Raw genomic sequence first — 25,429 nt, forward strand, 5'->3', positions numbered from 1 at the left:
TCACTCTCCCCGTCTATGAAATGGGGGAAACGCCATCTACCCGCGCCGCGTTTTGGGGAGGAGCAAATGGGAAACATCGCCCAGCTCGAGCAGTGTTACTTCGCTGCCCGGCGCGCGCCCACCAGTGGCCACTGGACGACAGAGGCCCCGCCGGGGAACGAGGCCGGGGCGGGACGCGCCGGGGCGCGGCGGACGGAAGGGGCCGGCCCGGTGGACTCGCCGCCGCCCCGCCCCGCCGCTCTGCCAGAGCCCATGGCGCCGGCCGAGGGGCGCTGGGTGCCCGCCCTGTGGAGGGCCTGCAACGGGCTGATGGCTGCCTTCTTCGCGCTGGCCGCCTTGGTGCAGGTCAGCGGCCCGGCCCCGGGAGGCGGGCGGCGGGCGGTGGGAGAGGGGCCTGCGGGCTCCGCAGGAGGCCGGAGCCAAGCTTCTCTCCAGGCCCCGCATGCAGTATAGACTCACAAGCCGACAGGGTCGCAGAGGCTGGCAACTAGAATTGGGGCTTATGCTTCGGGAACCCCCACTTCCTCCCCCGTCAGACACTCATGTGTTCATGTGATCTCACCACACCCTCTCTTTTGCTCGAATGCTGGAAGGAGCTAATTCAGAGTGTGTCACTTTGAAAGGGACCTGAGCTGAAGCACCCTTGGCACCTTTCTTAATATTCAGCCTGTGTATAAAAATGAATACAATTCAGGGTCTACGACAGGTATCCGAACAAAACCCTTTTATAGCACAATTAGACTTTCACGTCTGCTTTGGGCCCCCTTCATAATAGCTTTCCTCATTCCTTGAGACCAAAAGACCCTTAAAATACCCATTCTAGGTTTGGCTCACCCTTTTCAGAGTTCCTGTGCAGTTCTTTACAAAAATATGTGCTGTATGTTCACACCATCTGCTGTGTTCAGCCAGAAGCCCCATCACCCATCATGATCTGCTGGACTATGTCTTATTCCTAGTTTGTATCCTCGGTGCCTATTGCAGCACCTGGCACAAATCAAATATCTGAAATGAATCAAAGGGCAGACCAACGACAGGAATGAAACCTGACGGTATGTCTGCTAACACCGGATGTTTTGGCATTCCAGGTAAACGATCCAGATGCGGGACTCTGGATGGTGAGTATCAGCTGCTTTCCTCCATCTGCGAGAATTGTAAAACTGCACCACACACAATATTACTTATTTCTTTGCTACCACTTAAAAACTTAGCAATCAAATCCTTTGAAAGCTCTTTTCCCTAAAATATTAGGGGGAAATGGGTCAGAGTGATAAAAATGTGTGTGTGTGTGTGTGTGTGTGTGTGTGTGTGTGTGTGTGTGTTCAGAATTTTCCAGAGACATAGGGGTCTTTCAGCAGTATTCTCTTTGAATAAAATGGTCCAACTGAGGACACTTTTTTGAAAACATAGAGTGGACCTTTCAAGGTCAAATGAACCATTCTTCATGAGAAACTCCAACAAACATCTGACCAGAAATGGCTGGCTTAAATTAAAGTTTGTGGTTCTGCTAATTCTGTGAGTTATATTTACAAAGTAATTAAAGCCCACACACCTACAATACACATTAAACCAGTGCTCTAACAGAACCATTTGGAGGAGGGGAGGGTCCTTCCATGCATTTTCGGAAATACCTGGATTTTCTTTCAATACAGATACACAGACCATACAATATCACCAATGAGATGATTTTAGGCTTTGGAATAACGTGAACCATGTACAGATGAGCAAGTGAAAGCACTTGGAATTATAATGCAAAATTCTAGTCAGTTATTTTTAGTGTAGTGGAAGTGCATTCTCATATTGCTTATTGTCCAGACTCACATGTCCCTGAATCAAATCAAATTATCTCTTCCTTAGCACTCTGGTCCATATCCCGAGCTACAAATATTATTTCCCTGCAAACAAGTCTCAAATATCCAGCTTAATGTTAAATTTACAAAAGACTGCTACCGTGTTTCCCACAAATAAGACCTAGCAGGACAATCAGTTTTAATGCATCTGTTGGAGCAAAAATTAATATAAAACCCAGTCTTATATTATGTTATATAAGACCGGGTCTTACATTATAGTAAAATAAGACCAGGTCTTATATTAATTTTTGCTCCAAAAGACGCATTAGAGCTGATTGTCTGGTCTAGGTCTTATTTTGGGAGAAACACGGTAGATATACCCACCTGTACATCACACTGGCTCCTCAAATACACCCAAGTTCCTACCCAGGATCTTTCCCTTCAAAACCCACTCCTCCTCCTGACTCACCCTTTTTTATTACCAGCAGAATCATTCAGAGTCATCCTTGATGAAAACCTCGGTCATCTGTTCCTCACCGCTGTCTTTGAGATCCCCTAAAAAAAAAAAAAAAAGCAATCCAACAACAAAAAACCCAATCTAGGTTTAAGTGCTTATCTGTACAGTACCTGTACATTTTACCTTTCACTTCATGTTTAGATGATGTAATATGAATAATAAACACCGTATCCCCACAGACATCCTCCCTTATTTCCAGGTTAGCCCTCCATTACCTCCCACAGGGACCCTTGGAATGGCTTCCTAACTCTTCTAGCTGCATGTAATCTCTTTCACTCCAGGAACACTTATTATATTTTGCTTCTTGCTTCAAAAACTTTTCTCATTTCCCACGATGGGTAAGTTGAAACTCTCTAACTTGGTATTCAAGGCCCACCATAATATGGCCCCAACCCATTTTTTCAGTTTGGTTTTGGAAGCCCAGTCCATCAATAATAGTTATAGTGGCTTGCCCCTAGAATTCTTGTATGTCATACTCAAGCTTCAAGATCCACCTCAAACGCTCTCTCTCACCCCCCAAAATCTCTGTCTTTCCCATAAGTTCCAACCATCCTTCCTTTGAGCCTTTATTGCAGGACTAACACATTCTGCTTTGCGCTAGAGTTGGCTCCGGACATGCCAGCTCCCAGGGGGACAGGGGCTGGTACCTTCTTCTTGGTGGCCCTCAGGCAACATAACATCGTGCCTTCCTATAGCTGTCCTTCCCTTATTGACTCCTGAATGAATGAAAGAATGAATGGATGCATAGATGAACGAATACTAGTTTACTGCGCCTTGGGGGCTTGTACTGCACCTTACTCATTTCCATGTTCCCTATTCCATCCTGCTCATGGAGCATACTTCCATGTTTCCCCAAAAATAAGACCTAGCCAGACCATCAGCTCTAATGCGTCTTTTGGAGCAAAAATTAATATAAGACCCGGTCTTATTTTACTATAATATAAGACCAGGTATAATATAATATAATATAATATAATATAATATAATATAATATAATATAATATAAGTATAATAATATAATACTGGGTCTTATATAAGACTGGGTCTTTATGATATAATATAATATAATGTAATACCCAGTCTTATTTTAATATAAGACCGGGTCTATATAATATAATATAATATAATATAATATAATATAATATAATATAATATAATACCGGGTCTTACATTAATTTTTGCTCCAAAAGACGCATTAGAGCTGATGGTCCAGCTAGGTCTTATTTTCGGGGAAACACGGTTATATCAAGACACATGCAGGAGCAAATAATACAAAACCTGACTAACATCAGGTTATAAAACTACAGAATATCTCACTTAGCAAGAAGTCCAGAGGCAGCTGCTTAATGGCCAACAGCGTCACCAAGGACCCGAGCTTCCTCTTTCTTCTCTGTCATCCTCAATGTGTGATATGTCCTCTAATGTTTACAGAATGGCTGCTGCAGCTCCAAACCTCTCTTCCCCAGACAAGAACATCACAAGTAGGAAGACACAGGCAAGAGCAAAATGAGTTTTCTCCTGTGCTTTCCTCCCTTTTATCAGGGAAGAAATGTTTCCCAGGAAGCCCCGCAGGCAGGCTGCTATTCAGTTTGTACAAACAAATACGCTTGTTCAGTACCCATGCGTGTTGGTTGTTAAATGCTTCGACTATCAGCCTCGCCCCTAAAAGACTTTTCCTTACATTTCACTGCTGGAATATGACCACCCCTTGCTGCTAAAGTGGCTGGGAAAACAAATTGGCTTTTCAGTTTTTATAGTGGCAAAGAGATAAGGGAGAGCAGTATTAGGAATGACTGCTATGGGACTCAATGACTGTGTGCTGAATTAAACTAAGTATTATAAATAAATATGATGATACCCTTAGTTTAAAAACCTACCAACAAAAAGTGGGTTCTACTGAGTTCATTACTGAGTGTTTATATTGTGCATTGTTTTTACTTGTGTACTAAACACAATTATTTTCGGTATCTCTGCCCTCAACAAAAAAAAACAGTTATCTCATTCAAGATAGAGAAAAGCATTTAAATAAGGATCAATATGGCACAACTGCCATGGGAAATCATTACTTAGTTTTTAGGGTTGTTTTGTTCATATATTTACAATACACTGAAATAAAATCTTAGACCCTTTAATCTATTAATCACAAATATCTGATACATTTTAAAATCTCTGCCAAACATTTCTTATGGAGAGCACAATTAAACATTGCATGTTCTCTGTGTGTTTAACTTTCTCCCCCCCCCATCCCCCCAGCTAAATCATGTTAGTTTTTCACTGGAGGAAAATTAACTCCTTACTACTCTAAGTGTTGTCCTTGAAAGAACAACCGCAGTATCCCCTGGAAGCTTATTAGAAAGGCAGAATGCTGGGCCCTACCGCAGGTCTCTAGAACCAGATACGCATTTTAATAAGATCGTCAGGAAATTCATATATACATTCAATTTTGGGAAGCACTGTCTCGCCCTCAGTAGCATGACTGCCCACCTGTGAGAGATGACCTGACTTGGACATACTGATATTGGCCAATAGTCCAGTAATCATAGGAAAGATGAAGAGTGTAATCCAGATCCTCTTCTCTCACCAGGGTCAGGACAGACATGTTTTTATAGTGACAGCCAATCATTTAAAATGTACAGCTCCAACAACTTCCAAATGAACTAAAATCTTCTGACATAAGCATCGTCATTGATGTGGTTACACAGCTACATTTCTGGGAAAGTCCCCAAACTTCTTATAAACCTAGTTGTCCTTTGCCTGCAACACACAGGCAATGGCAGGTTTGGCTGGTCTGCTGGCTATGAACGAGGCTTGAAGAAAACAGGGCTTCTTCGGGGCCAGTTTTCCAAACCAACTCACCAGCAGTTTCCAGGATGAAGACCCTGGTCTTCTTATTGAGCACATCTGATCATCCCTCATCAGTAAGCTTTCTTTGGCCTCACTGCAGAGAGGCAATAGTGGGCTGGATGGTCCATGGGGCCAGACCCAAGAGGGCCATCTAGCTAATAATTATAGCTGCTCCTGCCCTACTTTTCAAAGGGCCTTTTCTTTTATGTGAATGGGGAAAGGCTATTTGGGCATGGATGTTGCTTAGGAGAGCTTAGGAAGTCGGCGTGTCGAGACCCAAACTTTGCTCAATGCTAGAGCTCAAAGATGAGTAAGACTTTCCTGGAATAGCCTTCAGTCTAGGAGGAAGGCAGATAAAATTATTTTACAACCCAACATGGTAAGTGCCATAAAAGCTGAGATTACCACTTCCTCGATTGTTACTGAAACCTAAGGTAAATCATGGAGACTGATGACCACTGATGTCATTGTTCTTTACTTCATAGATATCTCTGAACATCTGTGTTGGGCATACATCTTAACTCACGTGATCTCTCTTTTTGCTAACAGGTTGTGTATACAATTCCTGCAGTGCTAACCCTGTTTGTTGGACTTAACCCTCTTGTCACAGGTATGACCCTTGGATTAGGAATGGAGATAATACTACTACTTGTGAATGAATGAATGGCTGTAAAACAGAGGCTTTATCATATGTTTATTTTGTAACCTTCTACTTTGACCCCTTACGTATATATCTGTCTTGGGTGGGTATACATGTAAAATCAGATTTCCTTATAATGAGAATCTATCTGCCCATCCTCCAGGAGAAAAATGGGCTCTCTGGGTCTTTTTTCTCATTTCTGATAATGATTGGGAGCTAAGTCTAATCTAGATCATCCTAAGGCATCTTCAGGAAAGCCTCACAAGGACTCGCCATATTAAGACAGTCTATCAGTTTGGAACCCCAGATCTCTGACACTGGTGTGGAATAGTAGTCATGCAGTTTAGCTTATGAGAGCGAGAAGGGCTCCAGTCATGGCAACAAAGTGCTAACCTGGTCTGCATACGCAGTGGTGATCAATGTCTAGTGTATATTTACTCTTATCAAATTCTTTTTAGACCATTGTCACTCCCATTAATTTTACTATTTTGAATTCATTCAAAACCTATGTATATGAACTGCTACTTACATAGAGAAACTGTTTATATCGTCTATAACAAATATCTAGATTTTTTGTTAATATAGGTTGCTCTCCCTAGTCTCCCTATGTGCTGTCATAATACCCCCAGCAATTTATTGCATGCTTTTATGTTTCCTCCTCCTAGACTGTAAGCTCCTTAAGAGCAGGATCATTTTTAACCCATCTTTGCACCAGCTGAGCTTAAATATAGCCAAGAATATGGTAGCTGCCTAATGTTTGCGAATGAATAAATGAATGGCGGTAAAATAGAGGCTTAATCATATATTTATTTTGCAACCTGCTCCTTTGGACTCCTTACATGTATATACCAGGTGGGTATACATGTAAAACTTCACTTAAAAAAGCTGGTTTGTATTGCCCTCGGGCTACCTACCTGAATTAGGGGCAAAACATAGCTGCTTCACCTTTTATGGCCTTAAAAACTCTTAACAAACCTTTAAGTTCGAGTTTTATACTATAAAAATGTCTTACAACAGAAAAAAAATACACTTGACATTGTTTACTAACATTTTATTAATGGGGACTATTAGTCCTGCAGGTTATTCTTCCTTTTCTTTACGACAGCTTCTATTAGTGGGGCTTGAAAGTTCTTAGGGCCTTAAAATAAAGACTAATGATTCCCACATGGATGGGGAAAACTCTTGTCCCCTAGGTGCCTGGGTTCCTTGTGTAGGTCCCTAGAACTCTGTCTGCATGGTTAAGGCATATCAGTTAGGGCTCCTTAGTTGTGAGGAAGGGAGAAAACTCAAATGGGCTCCAAGTACAAGGAGCTGTATTAGGATACGTTACTGAGAACTCAGGCCAGGCTGGTGCTGGCTTCAGGCACGCTGGTGGCTCAGAACGTCAACTTCTCTGCACTCTCAGTTCCACCACCCACTGCAGACTTCAGTGCTGGGCTCCACGTGGTAGCTCTGCAGCTCAAAGTTCATATCTTCACCACGCCAAGTCCAGCAGAACATGGAATCCACTCCCTGATATCTCAGAATTGAATTGTTGGCCCTGGTTTGCCTTATGTTCATCCTGAGCCAAATCACTGTCACTAAGGGGATGAAATGCATTGGTTGACCTAACTAAGGTCCAGTTATCTGGGACATGTGGACAGCGGTGTGGGAAGGGGTGATCCCCAAAGAAAATAAGGGCAGTCACCATATAAAGGGGAGATGCTGGACAACCAAAATAATAAATGTCCGTTTAAGTTTATAATTACTGCTTTAATCTCTGTGACATCCCTCAAAATGAAGGAAAACTAAACCCCAGCCTTTTCTGAATACTTTACCTAAAGCAGACTACAGCAGATGCAAAGAGATCATTTTTCTCTGGGATGTGATTCCATGAGTAACAGCATCAGGGTTTCTGTTTTTAGGTAACCTGATTTGGAAGAGTGTCTCTGCAATACACATGTTCGTTTGTATTGTGTGGGCTGTCGGCTTGGCACACTACCTCCTGCTTCACACCCAACGGAACATCGTACATGAGGAAGAAGGCAGGTGAGCAGTGACTTTTGCTCTCTGGAAGGAGTGGGGAAGAACTGAGAAATCTCCTGTTCCTTTACACCTTAATCTGTGCACAGTGATTTAAGCCCTCCAATTATACCATGAAGAGCAGGGGAGGTATTATCTCCTTTGTAAGTTCAAGAAACTGAAGAAATGATGGAGCCAGGATTCAAGCCCAGTACCGTCTACCATATGTCATGATTACTACAGGCAACCATCACATGTTACAGTATGTTACCATCAAGGCAGTTGGAACTTGACCCCCTTACAGTAAGCAAGAGTACTGTACAGTAATAGTCCAGTCGAATAAGGTGAAAGAAAACTCCAGCAGCATTGTTTCAGTTCTGGTTCAAGCCAAAATGTTACCTACAAGTGTGATCGGCCACCGCAGAGGTCAACCTCATTCAGCCTTGCCCTGATGTCTCATGTCATCCCCTCCTTTTGTCACAGCCATTTGTTCTTGTTCACCTCTTCCTTTGCTTTCTCCCACCCTTGACTCCCTGGCCTAATACCCCAATTCCGTTACTTTCTATCCCACTGCTAACATCTGCCAACACCCAAATTTAGAGACCTGTAAGTTAAGTATCACTGATGAGGTGCTGCTGTTACAGGCCCTACTCTGGAAAACTGGATCAGGTTGGGTAGGTCGATGGGAATGTAAACCAAATGGGTTGAATCACCTCCAACTTGAAGCCCACAGGTCTGGTACAAAGTGGGGCTTCCAGTGGTACTATGGCCAAATACGATTGTTTTCTACCCTATGTAAAAGGTAAATGCTTTTAACACATATTTCTAAAAGCATATACCCACCGAAATCATCAGTCTGACTCGTATTACAAATCATTCCTCTCCACTAAGATGTGACCCAATTTCTGCAGAATGTGCTCAAATTGTTTATCGATTTGAGCCCAGGTGGCTGAACACACTGAACACTGTGAAACAATGTATAAAGAATGCCTGATCAAATTGAGATTTTCTTGTAGTATTCCTCCCAGTGACAGGAAGTGATTTAGCTGTGTTCTTGTTTGTGTTTTGTTGTTTTTTGTTCACTTGTAAGTTGGGGAACAGTCATAGAACTTATATCTGCTTCCTAAGACGAAATTTTTATATAGGGCTTTAAACAGTGTGAAAAAAAGTAATTTATGAGTCATGCCAGACTTGAAAATATTCTGTAGATACTATGCATCTTGGGGGAAGTCATCCAACAATCAGCAGAATCAAGTGTCATGAAAAGAATGGCTTGATAATACGTAGCTCACTTGTAGCCACGTCAGAAATGTCAAACGTATGCTGTTTTATAGGGAGCTGTTTGGTCTGGTGATTATCACAGCTTGGATGAGCCTGTGCCACAGTTCGTCAAAGTAAGTTGTCCTATCAGATGCATTCATTGTTGATCAGATCAAGTTGGTAAGTGACACTGACACAAATAAAAACAGGAATCTTTTGAAAGAAATCTTTCCTTCCCTAAGGAAAGCTAATAGTTGATTTAAAGTTTCATGATCATTAATACTTTCACAAGTACCATAGTTTCCTATGTGGCCCAGAGTAATCTGGGAGTTGCCAGCCTAAAGGGTGTTCTTCAGGGAGAAGGAAAATGACCTCAGAAGGAAGCTTGGAGATTTAGGGAAGAATGAAGAGCAAATAAAATATAAAAGTGTGAGTACATATAAATGAATATCAACTTTATAAAACAATAATAATGATGTTTTGTGGGACTCAAATATATAAGGAATAAAAATACATGACAAGAGTAGCATATAAATGTGAAGGGTATAACTGAAGGTAGTGTTCTAACACCCTTGAATTGTCTGGGAAGAGGTAAAAGTACCCATGTATATTAGACTTTTATAAGTCAAGGATTCATGTAGTACTCCTTAGGGTAACCAGTAAACGAAAAGAAATTTAGTATACAAGTCAAGAAAAGAGAAGGGAAAAAGAACAAATGGGAAAAATAGGAAACAGATGTTTAGAGAAACCCAAATATATGAGATTACATTAAATGTAAATATTCCAATATTCCAATTAAAAGTCAAAGATTTTCAAAGTGGGTAAGATTACAAACCCTACTAAACACTGCTTACAAAAGACAACCCTTAAATATACAGATACAGAAAGATTGAAAGTCAAAAGATGGAAAAAATATACAATGCAAACACCAACCAAATGAAAGCTGGTATAGCAATTTTAATTTTAAAAAAGCAAACTTAAGGCCAGCATTACAGAGAAAGGACACTTTTTGTTGATTTTTAAAAAATTTTTATTTTGAAATATTCAAACATATACAAAAGCAGAGACTGATATAATGAATCAGATGTACCCATCATCTAGCTTTAACAATTATCATTGTATGTCCAATCTTATTTCATCTATATCACTGTCTTCTCCACACTTAACAGATTATTTTGAAACAAATCCCAGACATTACATTGTTTTATTTGTAAGTATTTCAGTATGTATCTCTAAAAGAGAAGCACTTTAAAAAAATAACCAATCTACCATCATCACACACACAAAATAAAAGAACAATAATTTTTCAGTATGGAGTTTTCCAGTCAGTGTTTACATTTCCCCAATTGTCTTATAAATGCTTCTTCTTGTGTTCTGTATTTCTTATAAATTGGTGGTTAGATCTAGAGGCGTGGCCAGATTCTAGTATTTTTACTATTACTACCAAGTAAGACTACTTCATGGCTTGCTATTATGTACTTCCATCATAATATACATACTTAGCTGTTTTTCTGTAATGTTAATACCGTATTTCCCCGAAAATAAGACCTAGCTGGACAATCAGCTCTACTGCGTTTTTTTTGGAGCAAAAATTAATATAAGACCGGGTCTTATATTATAGTAAAATATAGTAATATAGTAAAATATAGTAATATAATAGTGAACTTATATTATAGTAAAATAAGACCGGGTCTTATATTAATTTTTGCTCCAAAAGACGCATTAGAGCTGATTATCTGGTTAGGTCTTCTTTTTGGGGAAACACAGTAGTCTTTGATGATAATTGCCTAAGCCCATTAATTCATTGGAGTTACAAAACGGTTCTATTCTAATTATACTATTCCTTGATTATTAGCTGGAAAACTTCAATAAAGAGAAACTTCCAGATCATAAGAAGAAAAGGAAAGAAAAAGCTGTTGATTCTTAATTTACCATTTTTCAAAACGAGTTTTTCTTTACTGGGCCTCTTCCAAAAGTGACCAATGAGTTGTTTGTATGTAGATTTAGTAGTACCATTATAAAGTCATGGATTTCAACATAGTTGTTTTTCAGTTCATGGTAGTTATCTTTATTGATGCTTCAACTGTCCCATCTTTGACCAGTGGCACTTATTCAGGTTTGGATCCTGCATTGCTTCTTTTTTTAATATGAGAAAATAAAATTTTAATACATGTGCATGGGGAATTCACATAAACATGAAACTTTCAAAGACATTGAGGCATGTATGTATGACATTTTGGACAAAGGAGAAAAGGCAGAGACAAGGTACTAGATTCCTGAATTCTTTCTGACATGACCCTAGTAATCTTTGATTGCCTTCTGGTATGATAAAATGTTCTCAGGTAATGTACATTTTATGCCCCAGACCTGGAATGAACCATTTTTCCAGAAAGCCCTGGTTACTTTTAATAGGTAATGGTATTTATAGGTCACAATCTCGGCATGAGTGGTGCTCATTGCTACTGGATTGGTGATTGGTTCTTTTTAGTGGACAGAGCTAGGAAATTCACACGTATGTGCATAGTTGTGTGTGTGTGTGCACCATAAATATATATGCACACATATTACACATATATATTTAAAGATAATATGTATTTGTATAAATTTAAAGATATATTTAAAGATAAAATACCTTATGAGTTCGTACTGATTCTAGAAATTCAAATTCAGGAACAGAGCTTTTCATTTAACCTTATCTGTGATCTGACATCAGTATTTCCTTGTAATCATGTCGAAAACTCTCTAGTCTCAGTGACCTCAACTCATTTGACTTATCCCACAACAATCTCAAAATAACGATGATTACTAAAAACAGGATTTTTTATTTTTTGTCGTTGGTAGGGACCATCCCTCTAAGGCAGGGGTGTCCAAACTTTTTTCAACGTTTTTTACCAAGGGCCATATGCAGTAAAATACACAAACAGCTGGGCCACTCACTCGAGGTGAAGTACGTATTGCCTCACCTGGTTTATTTAAGTAAACTAAATATATTTTTGGAATTTGCTGCGGGCCAATTAACAATGGATTGCAGGCCGCAGTTGGCCCGCGGGCCGCAGTTTGGACACCCCTGCTCTAAGGGATGTACATTCAAATTACTTGGGATAGTTACTCTGCATGCTAGTGCTACCAAGTGAATACACAGGTTCATTTATTTCATTTTACTTTTAATTTCTAGGGATAATTTTATTAAAAATACATTTGTTTTATAATTATATAAAATATCTACATGGTCCCAAAGTCAAGTCTACAAAATATAGTCAAAGAACTCCAGCTTCTTTATCCCCCAACTTTATACCCCCCTTTTATAGGTGAAACTTTTTGCAATTTTATGGTTTATCCTTCTATGGTTTCTTAATGGAGCAAATTTGTGCATTTATTTGTATTCCTGCTTATCTTAAGTGGTAGCATATAAGAGAAAACTGTATTGAACACAATTGTCTACTCCTTGAATATTTCCTTACTATATCTTGGAGGTCATTCTGTATTATATATAGAATTTCCTTATTCTGCTGATAGCTCCACAGTGTATTCATCTAGTCCTCTTATCGTTTAGATTGTATACAATCTTTTACTATTAAATATAATGCCAGCAGACTATATTGTCAAAGTTTTGACTTTTACTAATCGGATAGTTGAGAAATGGGTAATTTGCATTTTTCTTATTAGGAGCAAAGGTGGGCATTTTCCTATGATTAAGTGTCATATGCATTTCTTTTTTCTATAAAATACTGGTTCATCTCTGAGTGATATAGGTTTAACCTGTTTCTAGGGTTGTTACTCTCTATTTTTAGAAGCTCTTTACTATAGGTTAATACTACAGACATTAACCCTTTGTGACATAAGCTGAAAAAAAATTATTTTTGCAGTTTATTATCCTTTTACTTTGCTTTACATAAAGTATACTTTGCCGTGCAAATGTAGGTTTTGTTTTTTTTAAATGTTACTAAATTTATCAATCCTTTTCCTTATTGCTCTGAATTTGGAGTCATAGGAAATCTTTCCTTCCTCTCAGATTGTAAAGTAAGTTTTCTTTCAATACATGTATGGTTTAATTTTTATATTTAAATATTTGATCTACTTAGAATTTATCCTAATATAATGGTATAAACAATGCTATACCAATATTATCTTTTTTTACTTTTCGCTATCTGGTGATCTCAACATCAATTATTAAAAAGTGGATTTAAGATGCTAAAGAAAGACACTTTTTAATGACCAACGGTTCATTAAATCAGGTTCAACAAATCATTATATCAGGAAGATAATAACAATTCTAAATTTGTATATAACTAATAACATAGCCTCAGAATAGATAAAACAAAAATGGACAGAACTGAAAAGAAAAATTGAAAATTCTACAATCATCTTGAGACTTTGAAAGATGTCTTTCAGTCACTGATAGAATAAGAAAATCAAGAAAAAATTTCAATAAAGATATAGAAGATTTGAGCTACACAATAAGAAACTTGACCTAATGGATGTGTACAAAACACCAGCACCAAGAATGGAAGAATTCACATTCTTTTCAAGTATACATTGAATATTGACAAAACGACTGTGTATGTTGGACCATGAAATAAGTCCCAGCAAATTTCAGACAATGTTCCTCACCACAGTGCAATAAAGCTAGAATTAATAAAAATAATTAAAAATAATAATTGTACCAATCACTGTATGTTTGGAAATTAGGAAATACACTTCCAAATAACATTTGGGTAAAGAAAGAATCACAATGGAAATGAGACAATATTTTGAAGTGAATGATAAGGAGAATACTACATATCAAAATTTGTGGAATGCAGCTAAAAGTCATGCTTAGAGGGAAATTTATAGCCTTCAATAGATATATTTTTAAAAAGCAAAAAAAAAGAGAGGCTGAAAATCAATGAGCTTAGCTTCCAAGAAGTTAGGAATTCTCCAATTCAAGAAGTTAGGAAAAGAACAATTAAATCCAAAGAAACAACAAGAAAAGAAACATAAGAGGATTTTTATGAACAAGTTTTTGCAAATAAATCTGAAAATCTAGACAAAATGGACAAACTCTTTAAAAAAATACAACATACCAAAACTGATACAAGAAATATTCAGAACAATCCCATAAATATTAAAGAAACTGAGTCCATAATTTAAATTTTTCCTAAAAGAAACTCTAGAACAAATGGCACAACTGGAGAATTTTACCTAACACTTAAGGAAGAAATAATACCAAACTTCAACAAACTCTTCCAGAGAACAGAAAAAGAAGAAACACTTTCCAATTCATTTTATTAGGGCAGAATATCCTTGATATCAAAACTTGACAAGAACATTAGGAAAAAACAAAAAGAATTTACATAGCAATCTCACTTATGACCACAAATGGAAAAATGCTAAACAAAACATTAGCAAATAAAATCCTTCAATATAACTCAACTACCAAATTGCGTTTATTTTAGGAATAGTTAGTTTAATGTTCAAAAACCAACCAATGTTTTCTACCACATGAACAGAATAAAAGAAGAAAATAAACTAACTATATTCTCAACCTATACAAAAAGAGCACTTGATAAAATTCAACATCCATTAATAATAAAAGCTCTTAGAAAACTGGCATACAAGGGAACTTAACCTGATAAAGAGTATCTATGCCAAAGCTTGATACTTAACAGTGAGCAATTGAAACTTTCCCTCTGAGATCAGGAGTGAGATGAGGTTAGCCACTACTGACCCTTCTACTCAACATTATTACAGCTATTGTTCTAGCCAGTAAAATAAGGCAAGAAAGAAATGAAAGGCCCAACGATTGGAAAGGAAAAATTAAACTTTCATTATTCATGGGTGACATGATTGCATACATAGAAACTCAAAAAGTATCTAAAAAGTAATTTGAATATGTGAATCTGGCATGATTGATGAATACTAGGTCAATATACTAAAATCAACTGCACTTTTATTAGCAAGTAACAGAAAATAATAACAAAGTTACTACTTATAATAACAATAAAAAATCAATTCTCTAGGAATAAATCTAGCAGAGAAATGCAAATATCTACACACAAAACTATAAAACATTACAGGAGAACTTAAAGAAGACCTGAATGTTAAAATAAGGAAGACCTAAGTAATTACCCTAAAGTAGTACAGGCTAAACCTATACTGGCAAAAGGATAAACTAGAATGAGACCAACTGGAATCTAGAAACCGATCCATACATACATATATAGACCCTTGACTTACGACAATAGTGGCACCTGCAGGTTAGCAAAGGAAGGAAGTCTTTTCAGTAAACAGTGCTGGAGCAATTGCATATCCATATAGGAAAAAAAAAAGGCAAAAAAATCTCTACTTTACAACTGTAATAAAAATCAATTCCAGACGGAATACAGATCTAATGTGAAAGCGAAACAATAAAACTTTTAGGGAAAAAAAATAATTATTTTCAAGATCTTGGGAGGGAATGTTTTCTTAAACAGGACACTAAAATTCTGAAAAGATCAAATTTAACATTGCTTAGTTAATGACTAGTCAGTTCCTCAAAAGAGTTGAGTGGGCAAAGGCATCTGTAACAGGTAAACAACAAGGATGGGCATTAAGAATATATAAAGAATTCATGCAGATCAATGTTATATTCCAATAAGAAATTTAAGAGAACAAGGATCATACAAAAATATAATGATGTATTTTACCAAATTCCATCTTTACACTTGTTTCCAAAGTAATCTATACTTTTCATTGGATTTTTACTGATAATAATTTTTGTGTGTCTTTATAGGAATCCAGTTGGTGGAAGAATTCAGTTGGCTCTTGCCATAGTGATTGCTCTTTTTCCCTTTACCTCGTGGGTCTACATATACATAAACAAGGAGATGCGGTCCTCCTGGCCAACTCACTGCAAGACAGTAATTTAAATGAAGAATCCTGTTCTTAAAATGAGAATTTTCAATTTTTTATAAACATGAATGATTTTTTTCTTTTTAAACCTAAGAACTTTTTAAGGCTGCCTACAATACAACGTAGGATTAGATGGGACTGGTAAGAGACGGGGTCTCACATTCTGTTGGTTCATAGTATAGAAAAGGCAGTAGAAAAAAAGTTAAGAAATACAAATTCTGACTCAGCTTCCTTACTATCAATGTGACTTGGGCAAATATAAAAGACTTCCTGGAGGATATTTCTTTATCTATAAAGTAGGATTATTACTAGCTCTCCTACTTCCTTATACAGTTGCAAGAATTAAACTAGATAATATGAGAGCACTCTGGAAATATTAAGTGCTTACCAAGGGCTGCCCATGACTAAAATAGAGGGAAGCAGGGCTTGGTTAATATGTACGATAGAAAAAGAAGTTCAAGAGAGGGCGATAGCCCTGAACTAATCTCATCATTATTTAACTGGTACAGTGCCGGGAACTAAATGAGGACTCTAGATAAACCAAATGAACAAGCATGTCTTGGAAAGAAAGGCAAGTTACGATAAAATAAAGGAATTTGGAACAAAAAAGGAAATAGAGAATGTTAATTACATTGTAAATAAAAAATAAAATGAAAATCTACACATATTTTTTTTTTAATGTCAAAAGTAACCTTGTGGAGACCATTTTACAGCTGTACTCTCCGACACGGTCGCCGCCAGACATGTCACACTGAGCACTTGAAATGTGGCGAGACTAACTGAGGAAGTTTTTTTTGTTGTTGTTGTTTTTTAATTTTAATTTAAAAACATATCAATTTAGTTCTTAGAAAATGTAGTGTTTGGAACAACTTGGGTGTCTGAATCTACTTCTTCAACTGCAAATTTTACATCTAATACAGATCAAGTATTTTCAATGAAATTACTGTCCAAATGGATGGGTTATAAGTACAAAACATTAGGTTTTAAAGACATAGTATAAAAAAATGTAAAATATTTTTATATTGATTACATGTTGAAATATTTTAGATATAATGGGGTAAATATATTATTAAAGTTCATTTTATCAATTACTATTTACTTTTCAAAATGTGACTGCTAAAATATTTAAATTACTTATGTGGCTCACATTATATTTCTGTTGGTCAGTGCTGTTTTAGAGCATCTAGGTGGCAACTTTTTACATAGACTACCATCAAACTCTGTAATCAAGACACTACTTCATGAGATTTAAGAAATATTTCACTCAAAAACTTATTAGCACCAATCAAACATCATGAGAGTGAAAACAAGCCTGGTAGTTTGTGTCTTTATTTTTATAGACTTAATATTAAGTATGCTATAAATGTTTGTTAAAGGAGGTAAGCATGTGTTTTGTTCGTTTTACACAATTACACAATTACACAATGGCCAATACACAGTCAGCAATTCTTTATCAAGGTTTAGATGAGGTAAAGGGAAAAAAAATCTAGTTGATACTAAAGCAATTAAAGTAAAATTTATTTTAATGGTCAATAAAATAAATATAAAGGATTTCAATGTTCCAGGATACATTTAGCTTGCATGATATTTATGGCTTTTGTAACTATTAAAATCATACATGAAGAAGTGGACTTATTTGCAAATAATTATATGTAGGACCTACCCATGATTGACTCTATGCTTAAGAGAAATGTTCCAATTTTTTAAAAAAGTAATGTTCAAGATAAAGATACTTTCATCATATCTGCATGTCCCATTATCACACTGAACTCTGTGAATATACAGTTCCTTTTGAATCTCCAAAAGTATCTAAAAGGAACTCACTTTTGGTAGTGTACTGCCTTTAAAAAACATTACTGAAGTTGCTTTTAAACTCCGTAGTTTAATTGAATTTAAGTATTATTAGGTAAGTTGCATATTTCTGTTGTCAAAACCTGTCTTCTCACCAGCTTTGTTTCCTCCCATTGTCACTCTTCTATGTCAGGGTCTCATTATCCACTGCTGGACTGAAGCACAAATCTAGCCACACGTTACCCAGTCCAGAAACCCGAGGGTGCTTCGCTGTGTGACAAGTTAAATTCTAACTCTGGGCACATCGTTCAAGGCTCTTCTCCACACAGCCGTGGGCTGTCCTTGTCCTGCGTGATTTCTCGCCCCCAGACCATCTGGTGAACCCTCACAGCACTACCTGCCTCTCCTAAACTCAGCGTGTCCTTCAGTGCCGCTGCTTATGCTAATCTGTCTACGTGAAATGCACTTCCGTACCTATTGAAACCATTTTTTCTTCCTTCTTCAAGCCAACCTAATCCCTCAAACATTAAACCCCTGGCTCCATGCTCCAGTCCCTCTTCACACATTTATATCTAAGGTCGTAAGCGTCCACATGCTTCATAAAGCTAGTGAACGCAAGGAGCACATTGCAGTCTCCTCTGTGATAGGCTGAATAACGGCCCTCAGAGAGACCCAGGCCTTAAACCCCGGAACCCAAGGATGTTAGCTCATATAGCAAAATGGACTTTGCAGATGTGATCAAATTAAGGATCTTGAGATGGGATTATCCTGATTATCCAGGTGGGCCCTCACAATTATAAGAGGGAGACCTGACTACACAGACAGAAGAGAAGGTGGTATGACAACAAAGAAGAGAGATTTGAAAATGCTACCTTGCTGGCTCTGAAGATGGCGGAGGGGCCGCGAGCCAAGGAACCAAGAAATGCAGCTCTAGAAGCTGGGAAAGACAAGGAACCAGACTGTCCTGTACAGCCTCCTGAGGGAGCATGGCCTGACAACATCTTTATCTCAGCCCAGTGAAAATAACTTCAGGTTTCTGACCTCCAGAACTGCAAAAGAACAAATCTGTGTTATTTAAGCCATTATGATAGTTTGTGGTAACTTGTTATAGCAGCCATAGAAAACCAATACACCTGTATGCCCCCCTGGTGCCCAGGTACTCAGCAGGCACTTATGTTGACCAGTATTGGTTTTGAATCTCTTGCTGTTTTTTAAGCCCTGAATCAAACTTTCTCCACACTTAAACAGTCCCTATGTGCCATCTAGTAAGTGTTTTTGCAAATAAGCCTTAGCATGTATGACAACTGAGTTAACATGTTCCATTCATCGATAATGGGAGTCACAGGGAAATTCATTTACTTGCTATGTTCACGTAGCCACTAGCTGGTGGCCCAAACAGACCATGTCAGCAGGCACACAGCTGCACTGGCTCTTGGTCCTGCTTTAGTTGGAATCACAAGAGGACCACGTGACTTCTTTGAAGGCCCTTCTTACAGCCTTACGTGGGAGCACCCTTCCTTCACCTGTGAAGTAACTTGGTATTTTTGGTTTACAAAATAGGAACACAATCCTATAAAAGTACAGTATGATGGATATTCTGAGCAAAAAACAAAATGTCCAAAGCTCACTCACACAACAGAGTAAAAAGGAAAAGCTTTACCTGAGCTTCTATCTTTTTTATTATGGATTTTAAGTTACATAGATAATACAGGAACATATTCTCCTAGTAAAAAAAATCTCAGGTAAGGCTAAAATAAAGTCTGTTTTGCAGACTGTATTACCCTCCCCCTCCACCTCTGCAGTCTCTCTGGTTAAGTCATATCACTTTAGTTCATTTTCTTTCCAATTTTCAGCACTGGATATATTATCCAAAAATGACATTTCAGATTGTCTCATGAGCCAACACACAGTGAAGCCATAAATACATTTTGTGATGCGAATAGAATACTAAATGAGATTGAGGATTGGGGTGGGGGAGGGGAACAGACACACAAGGCAACGTCATCCTCTTTCTATAAAGACAAAATAAATCAGACTAAAAATGGAGCGCTTTTTCCTTCTTGTAATTCATAATTCTGTCTGGCACTCTGCCCTTCCCTTTCAACATCATTTTGTCAGGATACACATAAACTGTACCAAAAGCCTGGCTGTCTGGGGCTGTTTCAATAACGCCTTCTAGATTGACGTGGTGCACACCGAAAGGGTCCTCACAGTAGCCGCCATCGTGAGTGTGACCGGCGAAGAAACACACCACACATTCATGAGACCAAATGACTGTCAGGGCGTCTCTGTAATTCCAGGCCAGGCACACAGTGTCAGAGGCCTTTGGGTAAATGGGAAGATGGCCTGTTAGTTAAAGAGAAGAAGAGTTATGAACCAGTTAGGAAATATCTCTTTCACCAAAAGCAAGGGCGAAAAACTAGTACCCAGAAAGGAAAAAAAAATGTGTATTGCTACCTCATTGTGGACTGAGACCAGTGAGAACCCACATACGTGAAGAACTAGGTGATCTACAACACGTCTCTGGAGCATAAAGAAGGGTGAGACAGTTCACGTACCAGGGGAGAGAGACCATAGCAGAGGCAGAAACCCTGAGATCTCTACAGCCCACAGAGTCTCAAGATGTACAAACGTCACAGGAGGCTGAGGGCTTCCTGTGCCGGGCAGCCTGCAAAGGCAGCCAGAAGTCAGGCAGAACCTGTGCTGGACTCGTCTCACCAGCATCCTTAAGTATACGAGTGTTATATACACACACAGAGGTACTCTTAAACAAAGGAAGAGTTTCGGGACGGGCCAGTGAATTACAGATCATTTTTATAAGCACTCAATGTTCTATAAAGAACTGATCTATGTCACTTTGAACACCTCTGGGAGATCGAGGGAGCCATATAGCCATGTGACAGACGAGAACAGTGAGTTAAAGCAGGGGGTGTTCATACGAGGCCCCACAGGAGATATGTGGAAGCAGAGCCAGGAGCATTTCCAATTCCTGATGCCAAGACATGTAGGGTGAGGCCACACCATGTGTCAGACCACATTTTCAATCACTTTCCTTTTTACTTTGTTACTGTTTAATTTTATTCTAAATATTTTTATTCTGCTTAATATCCATTAGTTTGTATTACAAGTTAAAAAAAGGGGGGCTAACAGAGTGCACCTGCGCACGTACACACACACACACACACACACACACACACACACACAGCCACTCTTCAAGCTGTGATCAGGGCTAAGAAGCCAAAGAGGCGCTGAGACTTTCCAGCTCTAGATGCCACACTGTCCGCATCTATCAAATCCCTGCAGTATTTGACACAATTCGTTGCTCCCTTCTCCTTGACTTCGAGGACATCACCTGTCCTCCTTGTTTTCCTCCAACCTCAATGACTAATTCTCATTCTCCTTTGCTGGCTCTTCATTTCCCCCGTGTCTTATTAGAATGCTTCACTTCTCTGTCTACACCTAACGGCTTGGTGATCTCTTAGCAATTTCCAGTTTTGAGTATAACTGTATGTTTTCAACTTCATTTATACATCTAGTACAAGTTCTATTCCGAATTTCAGACTCATACTCGTATGTGCAAACTGCTTACTCAACGTCTCCGCGGATGTGTAACAGACATCTGGTATCTAATAGGCACCAGAAACTCAATATTTTCAATCTTGAACTCCTGAACTCTTCACCCAAAGCCCCCTCTGGCTGCAGTGTTCTGTATCTCAGCTAAGAGCAATTATATCCTTCCAACTTCATGACCAAAACTTGAGAATTAGGCAAAATGGCATCCAGTAGCCAAAAGGAAAAGTGCAAAACCAAATGAAAACAAAATAAAATTTCTATTAGTCATTTTAAATTTTGCTAAAGAAAACCTGAGGCACTCAGTTGTTAAAGGTTTATTCATCCAGTTTCTAAGCTTACAGAAAATGGAAGAAATTTAAGAGATTGCTCATGTAGGTAAGTGTACTGACATTAAGTAAAGAGAAATAGGAAGAATACAGGACAGAGCAGGCAAGGGGACTGGGATAGAAAACATGGACTCTAGTCTCAGCTCTGTCAGTACTTGTATGAGTTCAGCTATGAGTTCACACTCTCTTTTGCTTCAGTTCCCTTATCTTTAAAATGAAAAGGTTTGACTATATGATCATTAGGTCCCTCTTAGCTCCAGTATTCTCTAGATAAACAGCTATTCTCTAAATTCCAGCCTGGCACTGAAAAACTAAAAAGCTGAGACAAGAAGTATCCCAGTTTTTGAGACCACTTATTGTAAATCCAAAATAGTGTCACATCAAGCCCAAAACCTGAAGGCATGTTGTATTTTCCAAGCCTTGAATGACATTTGACACACTGATGGTAGCAGAAACCCCCCTACTCCATCTACATGTTTTTACTACGTAAGTGGAAGATGAGTAAGTAAAAACTATATATACAGATAGAAACCTAATTTTATATCCTCACCTATCTGAATAGCCTATCATTTTCAAAGAGTTTTCATGTTCACAATTTCCTTTGATGCAATATTGAGAAAACTGCAGTTTGTAAGTCTGACATTTGCCCGGTCACACAGCTCATAGAAGTGAAGAGCCAGAATAGCATTCCGTCTTTGTTACCTCAGTGCAGTATCTCATCCATTACGTCACATCAATTAGATCCCTAAAAAATGGATCTAATCATCTCAGCCCCCAAACCAAGTACACCAGCCACAAGGCAAATCCAAATTCAGCTCTTTGCGCACGCACACACGTGCACACACCCACGTCGGAGTGTTATGTTAAGCACCTCCAGATTCCTACAATCTCTGATGGCAGTATGTCTGTCAAAAATGATTCTAAACGAAAATAATAACATAAGTGCTCAGTGCCAATTGTGCTGTCCCTGTTATACTGGCTCGGCTCTCATCCAGGCAGCAGGGGCCTCTGGTGGCCACTGCACTGACAGGTAGGTCTCCTAAGGCTTAGCTCTGGTATGGGGCCTAAACTGAATTTCTCATTTAAATGCTGCTATATAAATTGATCCCATTTGGGGAATTTGTACTTTGAAACCTGAACGGTCAACTCACAGGCTCTAATATTCGGCAAGATGTATCTGTTATTTTACAATTCTTTCTTGACTCAACCTTAAACGTTAACCTTATTTTCAGATCATTCCTCAATAAAAACAAACATTAAACTAAGCATTCACTTTACAGAAAGAGGGTATCACAATATAAATATTGTTAGTATGCTTTAAAGTCTGATTCCTCTTATTCTCTAAAATGCCAGTGTAAACAAATTGTTTAAATACTTACTCACAAAAAAAAAAAAAGAAAAAAAAATACTTACTCACGATCACCACCTTTTCTTGGTTGGTGTCAGAGAATGTAAGGACTTCATTCAACCAGTTCAGCTGTTCTTGGCTGAATCCTCCATTAAACTGGACAAACTGAGGCTCAGAAAGTCCTAAAATGAATTCTGTAAGTTAGACCCGTCAAACACCTTTTTTTTTTTTTTTTTTTGGCCTCATGAGGGCATTCGAACTTAGCTAATATGGGGACACTTGTAGGAGGTTGGTGCAAAATTGCGGTTTTTGCCATTATTTTCAACCTTTTAAACAGGAATCACTTTTGCACCAACCTAATACTTTTCTTTAGGAACATTTGGCAGCAATTAAAACAGGAAACCACAAGAGTTTAGAGTGGTATACAAACAAACCACATTGTATCTTACTCCTAGTCTTAACATTCCTCTGCTTAGTTCACTAGCTTCCTGTTACACTGGAAATAAAATACACTCTGTACTGTATCCACTGAGCTATTGCTAAATCCACCCGCAACACACTGGCCTTTTCTGCGTCCAAGAACGCCCAAGTCTTACGCTGCTTAGTGCCTCTGCATTGTTTTTCCCCTTGGTCTCATAGACTCTTCCCAGGGTTGACCTCTTCCTGTTGCTGAGGTTTCAGCGTCAATGCTTTCCTCCCAGGAGAGGCTACCTCTGACCACCTAAACTAAAATAGCCTGTCCCCACCCCACTCCTTTACTATGTTATTATACTTTATTTTCTGGGTAGCGTTTATCATCGTGGAAATATCCTTGTTTCTGTTTCATTTATTATCTGTCCTGCCGACCTACTGTTCTTGTTCCTTCCACTCTATCCACAAAGAAAGTGATACTGTCAGTCCTGCTTACAGTTCTGAATAGCTAAGCTCTAGAAAAGTGCATGGCCCGAAACAGGCATTCCGATCTCTGTTAAATAAATCTTGGACCAACTGCAACCAATCCATGTGCCATGAGGCTTGTGAGAAATCCTGACCCTGAACAACAGCGACAATATACTTTTACCTTAATCATCCATCTTCCTGCTGAATAAAAGGTAGCTGAAGAATTTAAAGACAATGTATTATATTCTCAGCTCAAAGGAATAATTCACCTTGAGGACTATTCAATTCCATATTTGGATTGTGCTCCCTCAGCATCGTCAGACACTGCTGGTATTTTGGAGAAGACTGATCCACGCCCAAGACACTCAAGTCATAAGCATCGAGTAAAATGAACCGGAATTTAGGGAATGGTGCAAAATGATAAGCGTAGTAACTCCCTGAAGGCACAGTCTCAGGATGATGGACAATCTGGTCTTCTAGAAACTTTGTGTTCAGTTTAGAGTTTGTTAAATAGTCTCTGCTGAAGTTATAGAATTCATGGTTTCCCCATGTATGATGAACTGGGACTCGAAGCCTCTGAAATGTGTTCATAACAAGTTCTAGTGACCTTTCTGATGCTTTATATTGTGCATTATATCCATCGATGATATCGCCAAGCTGAAGTACACAACACGGTGGGGTGCTTTCTTGATTCCAGTATTCAATAGCACCCTGCAAGTGAAGAAGACTGTGTCTGTAGTATCTCCGTCTGTTTCCTTGGTAATTATAGCCGTCTTCTAAATTAGCATATTGAATATCTGCTATAACTCCAAAGGAGAAGAGAGGTTCTGAACTCTCACTTAGGTTTCCAGGACTGGGCTTACCATCCATAACCTCCAAACAAGTTTCTAAATAAAGCAAAAAAGATAACTAAGTTATAAACATCTTAATTTTCTAAATGGTAAAACGGATATTAAATTTACTAGTTAATCCACTAGGCAGCCTGGTATAGAGGAAACTGCATGGGCTTTAGAGTCTGATGGTCTTAGGTCCAAATTATCAAGTCCTTGAAATGCTTCAACAGATAACTTCTATTCTTTAGAAAAGTAATAATTTACCAAAGGGCATTATCCTATTAATGAATAGGCATTCTAATGCTCGTAAAGTCAAATCTGGTATAATTTGAAATTTTTAAGAAATATATACCAGTTTTACACACACACACAGGCACTTTCTTTCACAAACACCAAAAAAACTACTTCAGGAACCTTCTTTGAAAGTCATATATTACTCTCATTCATTGTATTTTATACATTAGATTCCTGCTATGGATTATTTTGTGTCAGGCTGGATAGGTCACCTGAAATAAGTTTCTCATATTTTATATCTGGAATAATGGAGAGGCAAAAAAGACATGAGAGGAATAATTTTAAACAAAAATCTCTGGCAAAAAACTATGATGCTGACGTGACCATTTTCATTTCCGAGAGCAGCGGTTCCTGGTTCTTCAACAGCTGGATTCTTATATGAACCAACTTTTGAAAACCTCAATACCGTTTCCCTACAACCAAAACAGGAAGTATGGCATCTTTTTTTCCTTACACATGATCTCTG

At 38.3% G+C, this 25,429-nt stretch overlaps 2 protein-coding genes across 5 annotated transcripts in view; one reads left to right on the top strand and one right to left on the bottom strand.

Moving 5' to 3' along the window:
• On the top strand, positions 1 to 16,580 carry TMEM220 (transmembrane protein 220). The gene is made up of 6 exons (XM_019755271.2): positions 1 to 345; positions 1,086 to 1,115; positions 5,698 to 5,758; positions 7,693 to 7,816; positions 9,124 to 9,183; positions 15,801 to 16,580. The coding sequence occupies exons 1-6, from the start codon at positions 16 to 18 to the stop codon at positions 15,934 to 15,936; spliced, it is 741 nt and encodes a 246-aa protein (XP_019610830.2). The 5' UTR covers positions 1 to 15; the 3' UTR covers positions 15,937 to 16,580.
• ADPRM (ADP-ribose/CDP-alcohol diphosphatase, manganese dependent) overlaps positions 10,056 to 25,429 on the bottom strand; it is a 22,046-nt gene continuing 6,672 nt past the window's right edge. For 2 of the 4 annotated variants that reach the window (XM_019755266.2, XM_019755267.2), the window contains 3 exons: positions 24,106 to 24,723; positions 23,023 to 23,139; positions 17,215 to 20,056 (listed from right to left, as the gene is read on the bottom strand). In XM_019755266.2, coding sequence (XP_019610825.2) covers positions 19,746 to 20,056; positions 23,023 to 23,139; positions 24,106 to 24,706 — 1,029 coding nt within the window. In that variant the 5' untranslated portion in view covers positions 24,707 to 24,723 and the 3' untranslated portion in view covers positions 17,215 to 19,745. Of the gene's footprint in view, positions 11,186 to 17,214; positions 20,057 to 23,022; positions 23,140 to 24,105; positions 24,724 to 25,429 lie in introns of those variants that run through there. The other 2 variants (XR_002139482.2, XM_019755268.2) reach the window with 2 other exon arrangements.

The sequence above is a fragment of the Rhinolophus sinicus genome, linkage group LG15 (assembly GCF_036562045.2).
Source record: "Rhinolophus sinicus isolate RSC01 linkage group LG15, ASM3656204v1, whole genome shotgun sequence".
In the NCBI taxonomy this organism is placed as follows: domain Eukaryota; kingdom Metazoa; phylum Chordata; class Mammalia; order Chiroptera; family Rhinolophidae; genus Rhinolophus; species Rhinolophus sinicus.